This window comes from Centruroides sculpturatus, unplaced genomic scaffold (assembly GCF_000671375.1).
Source record: "Centruroides sculpturatus isolate CEXI.00-Female unplaced genomic scaffold, Cexi_2.0 scaffold825, whole genome shotgun sequence".
Classification (NCBI taxonomy): domain Eukaryota; kingdom Metazoa; phylum Arthropoda; class Arachnida; order Scorpiones; family Buthidae; genus Centruroides; species Centruroides sculpturatus.
In genome coordinates, this window is record NW_019385093.1 from 31617 (window position 1) to 40427 (window position 8811).

Here is an 8811-nt window from a genome sequence, read left to right on the forward strand (position 1 = left end):
GGATGCTATTTCCACCCTGGAAAAATCTGGTGTATACTCCGTTCCCCTGCAGAATCCAATATCAGGACTATGCACCAATTATATAGGAGCGACTACGAGAATGCTGGCTGCTCGCATATCTGAACACCAACGTTCGGTGGCACTTGGCAATTGTGACACGGAACTTTCCAAATTGGTGATACAACACCACCACGTAGCGCTTTGGAATCGAGTGGAAATACTCAAACGCTGTGATGAAGGGAACTTGATATACATTTGGGAGGCCCTCCTCACAAAACTGCTCTCCCCGTGCAACACCCCTACCCTCGATTTACCGGACGTCTGGATTAATTTATTCAGGCGGTTAAAAAACCAACAATAATTTTGCATTCTCTTCCCGCACCTCCTACATGATTCAAAGCACATACATGTCGGCCCCTTTATGTGCGTCTTTTTACGTGTGTTATGTATTTTAAATTATGTCCCGCGCTTTAATATTTAAAATTTAAATTTTAACATAAACTTGCACTTGTGGATCTATTCCGATCGGTTTCTATGCTGTCTATGTTAAGGCGCATGCGTGCCAAAAATTTTATACGTATTTACAAAGTGTTTTAATTTAAATTCTAAAAATTTAATTGTTCTTAATAGACATCTAATTGGCTCTCATGTTATGCATGTTAAGGTGCACGTGCGCCAATTTTTCGCGTTCACATAATAATTAATAGCCACTCCAATCGATGTTTATTTGTTTTAAAACGCATGCGCACCAATTTTAAATGTTTAATTCTAAATATTTAAATTTAAAATCTCTTTTTTGTATGTTCAAAAACGGCTAGTATCGTTAATGTTTTAAATTTAAATGTATGGTTCGAATTCTTTATTCGAATTTAATTTTACCTGAAGACGACGTGCTTATTTACGTCGAAAGCGCTCGTAAATTAAAAATAATTTCAAGTATATTTAACGCCTCATAGACTGACGTTCTTGGAAGTTTTGATTGACATCTTTGTTTAAATTTCTACACTTGTAGAACAGGTAAAAATTCCAGAATTGTGACCCATAACTTCTCATATACTGGCCTATCAACCTCTAATATAATTAATCACCTGTTAGATGTCCTAAATACTGGGCAAATTTGGAACTTTAGGTGATTTTCCTACAAACTTGAAAAAAATGAGTTAACACATTCTTGTCTCAAGGTCTTCAATTTAATTAGTGCAAATACAAATTTCACTTAATTTTGTTTTAATGTAAATTTACATGTAACCATCATGTAATAATATTTCCTTAAATTAATTCAACTGAATTATTATATCCATCAATGCCCATATATAGAAATAAACCTGCAATTTCAAAATTTTTGATTCATCCAATCCTGAGATATAATACATAATAGATGCCAACTAATACTTTATAAGAGTTTTTTAAGCATTTTTGGGCTCCTGGAATATTAAAATATTGAGAAGTATTTTTAAAAATATGATCGAAACTTAACTAATCACCATACTTTCTATATATTATATTCTATAATAGTCAGGAAAGTAAAATTAATCTCAAAAAACATAATTATGTATTTATTGTAAGTTCTGTTCATCTTTCAATGATCATGTATTTGAAAAAACTCTGCATAATTCAAATTATACTTTTTAAATTCTACATTTTTTTATAGCATTTTATCCAAAAAAAAAAAAATGCTGAATGTATACATCCTACAACTTTTATATATTAAATTAAAAGTTATGTCATAAAAACATTAAATTTTTAAAGATCTCTTAGGCAAATGCAAACAAATGAAAATATCAGATTTTATGAAAAAAGTAGAGAAAAATCATGATGTTACTGATACTTCAATTTAAGATCAACAGTAAAAATTAGATGATATTCTGCCAAAAACAAAAAATCCTTATTTAATGGCGTTTAGCAGCGAAGAAAAAATTAATATTAACGCACAATACTTTTGATTGTGATTGTTAGTTAATTAACAATTGCTTTCATAAACACATTTCTCTTAATTATGATAAAGAATAGTATACTTTTGCTAACTTTTTGAACCTAACTATGTTTTGTACTGTTTGTTTGGAATAGCACATATTCACATAACACAGCACTTTTTCACTGCACAACTACCGTGTTATGTGGAGGATATCTGTATTTAATTAAGAAAAATAACAACTTACACAACTGAATTCTTCACTACACACATTTATTATATAAGAATAATTTCCATTTGTGTCCGATTCCACAGAACATCCCCCTAATGGAATTACTCCCTACAAATATAAAGAAATTATATATGTGTGTGTAAATATTTAAATAAAATTTTTTTATAATTTAATTAAATTTAATAAATGTAACTATCAATAAAATTACCTTCGGATGTAAATTAAAAGTTCCTCTTTTTTCAAAAGCTTTCTTTTCATTTTCTGGATAATACAATAAAAAACCATCTTTGATGACAAAAAACCTACCAGATAAATAAAATGCATTAATAAGATATCAATTTCTATTAAATTGTAGAATATCGTCAGATGACAATTAAATTTAAAAATTAAATTGAGGACCTACTCTGTTGAAAATGGAATCATCATTTATTCAGTTTAATGTTCCAGAACACAAACTTTTGACAACAGACCTTTCTCTAAGACATCAAAATTAAAACTTCCCTTAAAACAAAGAAAAAAATGTCTAATTAAAAACACAGGTTATAAAATCAGAACTGGTAATGCCACAGATGTCTTCTTTCCTTCCATCCTTACCGCTTGGGAATGGTAGAGCTTTATATCTATTAGAAGCAAGCATTGGTAAATTTAGATTTTCAACTGCTCCGGAGACAAAACTTTGCAGAATAATTTGCTGAATAAATGGTGATTCCATTTTCAACAGACTGTGCCATCAATTTAATTTTTAAAGATAAAACATTTAGTTAAATGTTAAATATTTTAAAAATTTACAGTACTTTTTTTTATAAATCTGAAGAAATTACAATGCAAGATTATTTTAATTAAAAATATCTTAAGCATAATATTGAAGGAAGAATCAATATGTAAATAAAAGAAGTTAGTTATTCAAATAGTTCAACAGGATAACAAAATTCTTGGAATAACCTGTTAAGAATTAAGATTTAAAAAGATGAATATGATGGGTGCGTTTACTTTTAGTTCCGATCTCTCCTCTAGCACGCTCAGTCTGTATACTTTTTGTTAGCTACCAATGAGCACTGTGTTTACTTTTTGCATCCGTGACGTCATTGCTAGCATTCCTAGTGCGCTCGGAGTGCTTGGAGAATTTACAACGAGCTTGGAGTTTGTTCAAAGATGGTGGTGTTCATTACTGTGTATACTTTTACCAGCATGCTAGTATGACGTCAGGCTGCGCTAGGTGTCAGCTCGGCGACCTTGGAAGCAAGCAAAAAGTAAACGCACCCTATGTTAAATTTATAATTACAACATGAGAATATTTAAACTTATTCACAAGTTGGGTCTTAATAAAATATTTTATTTTGCATTATATTATATTAGTTAAAAATCTTTTGATATTTGTAAATATTCAAAGCAATTTAAATTAATTACTAAAATTTTATGAAACTTCTCAAATTTTTACTCAAAATACTAATTAACAATAAAATAACATGTATTCTAGAATTTGTATTTTGTATTAGTTCGATCTTTGGAACCCGAAGACTGTTGTTCACAGTCAAAAACATTGGCTCAAATGTAATGTTTTAACGGTTCAAAGGTTGCTCTTTGTAATTTAATAAAGTAACAGTTTCATTTTAGACAATCAAACACATTTTACATAAAATGTTTTCAATCCATTAAAAGTATTTGTCAAATTTTGAAACAAAACAGTCATTCGATTGAAACTCTATTATTATTTATGTAATAACTAGGACTTCTTTCACAAACAAAACATTATGAAATTAATTATTCCCAGAATAAACTTAACAGTTCCCTTAAGAAGTTTAGTGTAAACAAATAATAAAAAAATTAACATTTGATTCCAAATATATATATTTTTGTCTAAAGAAAAACTAAAATTCAAATAAATATGTAATTTATATAAATCTGATAGTTATGCATATACATTACAATCAGACAGAGAAAATAAATTATGTTTGACAGCAAATTATATTATTCCAAATAAAGCAGATGTAAAATAGGAAACAGTCTATTAAGTTAGTAGATGATTTAATTTATGATGGTGTCAATTAATTTTTTCATATATACACAGCTGTTAATTATAATAGACGTAACATTTAACATAGAAAATGAATGAAATACCTTTCAGAACATCTGCATATCAAACATTAAATGATTTATTAGAATGTTTGGATCTATTTTATTCAAATTACCAGTGGCACAAAATAAATTTCACATAAAATTATTTTCAAAACTATTAAATACATACTAAACAATAATCAAAACCTACAGAACAACAAAAAAAATGACTGAAACAAAGAATTTTTCTTTGTAAAAAAGTTGTATTTATATTTATTATATTAAAACCTACAGAATTTTAGTCTATTCTTATACAGGCATACCTCGACTTACGTCATTTCGAGTTACGTCGTTCCCGATTATACGTCGTTTGTCAAAAAAGTATGTGGAAAAATAAAAATCAAGTTTAAGTCATTTTATTCGACTTTACGTCTTCCGCCACAAATATTGAAATCGTAATATCACTAGAAAAACGTTTAAAGCACATAAAATCATATTAAAATATATACAAGTATGTACTGTATTTACAGTACATGCATTCGTAAATTTAGATTACTTTTTTTCCGTACTATATTAAAAACTAAAATTTATTTGTTTGTAAGCTTAGATTTTTATTAACGATATATTATTAAAAATGCATTAATAAATAAAATACAGAACCGGGAATGGTAATTTACGGTTTAGCCTAGTGATAAGTAGATTCGGAGACAAGTAAATTCGACTTACGTCGTTCTCCTGGAACCAATTACCGACGTAAGGCAAGGTATACCTGTATTACTAAATTAATTAAATGAACTTCTCACAAAGATAGATAATGTCACCATCTTGTAATCATTTTAAAAATAAAATCATTTACAGATGTTTAGAGATATTGTAAACTTGAATCTCACTCTAAATAATAAAAGTTGAAAAATTTTTTTACTCATGAAAGTTATTACAAAAATTCTGTATAACTGTCTACCATTAACATCAAAATTAATAATTTTCTGAAAAGTAACAAAAGTTTTTGATTACTTTCAGCTAAAATTAACCAAATTTCTGGTATGTATCTATATATAATTTGTTAAATTAATTATTTAGATATATTTTAAAACAAGGAACAGTTTAAATTATTTTCAACTAATCTAAGAAATATTACTAATTTTTAATGAGAATTTCCTGCTCAAAATCAAGTACTCTCTTTTTATAAATACTATATATTTTACATATATAAAAATTATTTATCGTCAATTGATTACGTACGTAGTCAAATTGCAAAAATATGCGTACGTGGTAATAATACGATCGCAACAAAATAAGTTAACTTATGTATCTAGAACTGGATCGGTCAAATATAAACAGTACATGTCGAGTCATTCGATTACATTAAGGTAAATAAATGGGACAATTCAGAAGAGATTCGGTCACGAATACAGAAATAATATTAATATTCTACATCTTTCGTTCAAAACACGCAAAGTTTTAAAGTCAAATTCCGTCTCAAACCGTAACATTTTAATTTAATAATTCTCCCACAGACGAATGCCAAACGACTGCCAGATTATTTTAATGCCACTACCTGCATCCCGAGACGATGTTTATATCAAAATAAAAATATTTGCCTAATTATACAGTATTTACAATGTTTTATAATAAATGGTAGCAATGTACAATTTAACTTAAGAATTAAATAACATGCAAATAAGATGCAATACACAATGCTCGTGAGCAAACAACAAAAGAAAAATATCTATTAAAAATAAAAAACAAAATACTTCCTTTATTAAAAAAAATATCTATAAAGGAATATTTTAGTAAATTTATGTAAAAATAGTTAAATGTTATTTTTAGTAACTTATTAATAAAAATTGATATTACGAGTATTAAGGGGACCAGAGCGACGGCACGGGGCAAGAAACATTTCTCGCTGTTGGGTTTCAAAAGAACGTAAAAATAAAGTATACCCATCACGTACGTTATTCATTTCTACTCTTAATTTTAGTAGTACGACATAAGATAAAAATACGCAGGTAGGGAGACAATTTGCCAATACAAAAATACGGGGCAAAAACCGCCTCCCGTATCTCGGAGATCGACATCCACGGAATCTATTCACGCTCGGGATCCAAAATTCTAGACGACAGAATAAGGATGCCAAATAAAATTCCACAGAATAATCTGTTCAAATTCCCCAAACTACAAACCAATTATTCATAACTTACGTCAGCAGAAAATACTTTAAAATTAGTCATTATTATTATTATTATTATTATTTTTAATAATTAAAGTTATTTCAGTCACCTCAACAATGCGAGACCGATGTACTGTAATTAAAGTAGATTGTGGAGAAGCACAGGCTGATTCTGTAAGACCTAACACTGCTTTTTCATTGTTAACATATTTTCGAAAAAGTACAACTCTCTGAAAAACATTGATAAAAATTAATTTTAAGAAATACATTATTTTTGAGNCTTTGCAGAATAATTTGCTGAATAAATGGTGATTCCATTTTCAACAGACTGTGCCATCAATTTAATTTTTAAAGATAAAACATTTAGTTAAATGTTAAATATTTCTATCTTTAAAGATAAAAACCAATATAATTGCATTTACAGTATTTCTAATCATTTAAATTATAACAAAATACTTTAAAATTAGTCATTATTATTATTATTATTATTATTTTTAATAATTCCAATAACTTTCGGTACGCGTTCATATAATATGACCCGAAAATAATTCGAATCCATCCAGGACAACTTCCAAATTTTTAACATTAAAAGATCATCCTGTAAATTTTTCATCTTAACACACGCATAATACCAGAGTAGAAGATCTATTTTTAGTAAATCCCAGACATCAGCATAACCGTAATAACCCAAAACCAATTTCCAAGGGAAAGAAACACGTCGAACCGGTTAAAATTCAAGCCCAACAATAAAATTACACAAAATAAACTTTAAAAAGCATCAGTTACATTAAAGCGTTGTAATTTCTATATCAGATTTCTTTCTAATGCTAAAATATAAAGCAATTATATACAGATATCGTCGTTTAAAGGAGATTAAGATGGTATCTATGATGCGGACGAAACGAATGAAGAGTTTCGAAACTCTTCATTCGTCGTAGCGTATTTATGTTAATGTCTTCTATACACATCGACGTTGCATCACTTCGAAATGATATTACAGAAAACGTCATTTGAAATATTGCCAAAAATAAAGAAGGAAGTGCAATTATGAATCACTAAATGAATAGCATAAAACTCCTGCCGAATTTCCTGAAAGACAGCCAATAAAATCCATTTATACATACGTAAAAAGTCATCAGCCAGCAGAAAAACATTAAAATAGTAACTTTTGATGTTTAGGTAAGTTAATGGTGGAAAACGAATATTCTTGCTTTTAAGACCTTTTACCTTTTGGACCATTTGTTCGATTGGTGTCCGAAGGGTCTTTTCATCAACACACCGCTGATCTGCACCCTGGTAGAAATCAAAAATTGCTCGTCGACGCTACTGTTTTCTGATACGCGATCCCCCATGTCGTCGTCTCCATAACAACTTCGCTCAACCGCTGCCGTCGCCGCTCCCTGGTGGAAAAAATCCTGAGACTTTTTTAAAATTTTCTAAAATATTTTAGATCGAAATAGTAATTTCGTTGGTTTTAAAACATTTAGTTACGTGAAAAATTTAATATTTCTAATATTAGATTATGTTCTAGATTTTTGCGTGCCGTTGACAATTATATTTATTTATATTATTTCATGTTAGGGATCTGTGGCCCACCGGCGGTCGAGTGGATAAAACCTCCATTGGCGCCCGGCCGACGGGCCGTCCACGTGGAGTTTTCCGAGTTTTCTTCGTTTTTGTAACGCCTAAATATTGATAGAAGCTGGTTTCTCGTAAGAGTTCCCGCTCGGCAGATCGCCCACGTATCGCGTTGCCGAAATCAAATAAACCAATCTGAATGCACCCAATTTTTTTTCGAATTAAAAATGAGAAAAATTCCAATTGATAAAAATAGCTTAATATGGGTGATAAGCACTAACCTTCCAGAGGTCAAGCGGATGGTCGAGCGGTCAAGGTGGTACACTACCGCTCCGAGAGACCCGGGTTCGAATCCGAACGGGTCGAAAACTCCCCAGGAATTTTTCGGGGATGGTTGGTTCGAATATGTGCCCACCACCCAATAGCCCCCTTGTGGGCATAACCGAACCCATAATGGGCTTGCAAAAAGAAGCCCTCCTAGTTCCCACAGGGCGAAAAGAGTTAAAAAAAAAAAAAAGCAGTAACCTTCCTCGAGCCTGAATTTGTTTATTATAAAATTTTATTGAAAAATTACCAGATCACCAGACAAAAACACAAAATTATCTACAACAAAAAGTATTTTTAAAAACTACGAGTACTTTTTACTTGTAGCATTTTTGTTATACAATTACAATTAGATTAATATACAATTAGATTTTCATGAAAAATCGAGGAAAAATAATTTTTAATACAAAACTTAAAACGGATATTTAATAATCGAAATTAAAATATTCTTTACACAGAATAAAACTGGCAAATGCATTTATTCGTTTATTTATTAATTAAATTCCTTTTTTTTATTTAACGTGTAACAAGCGAATTCAA

At 29.6% G+C, this 8811-nt stretch overlaps 1 protein-coding gene across 1 annotated transcript in view; it reads right to left on the reverse strand.

Moving 5' to 3' along the window:
* LOC111634582 (pleckstrin homology domain-containing family D member 1-like) overlaps nucleotides 1-7752 on the reverse strand; it is a 37613-nt gene extending 29861 nt beyond the window's left edge. The window contains exons 1-3 of the mRNA XM_023379389.1: nucleotides 7597-7752; nucleotides 2353-2446; nucleotides 2160-2252 (exon numbers count right to left, since the gene is read on the reverse strand). Coding sequence (XP_023235157.1) covers nucleotides 2160-2252; nucleotides 2353-2446; nucleotides 7597-7721 — 312 coding nt within the window. The 5' untranslated portion in view covers nucleotides 7722-7752. The remainder of the gene's footprint in view (nucleotides 1-2159; nucleotides 2253-2352; nucleotides 2447-7596) is intronic.
* Nucleotides 7753-8811: the final 1059 nt, after the last annotated feature.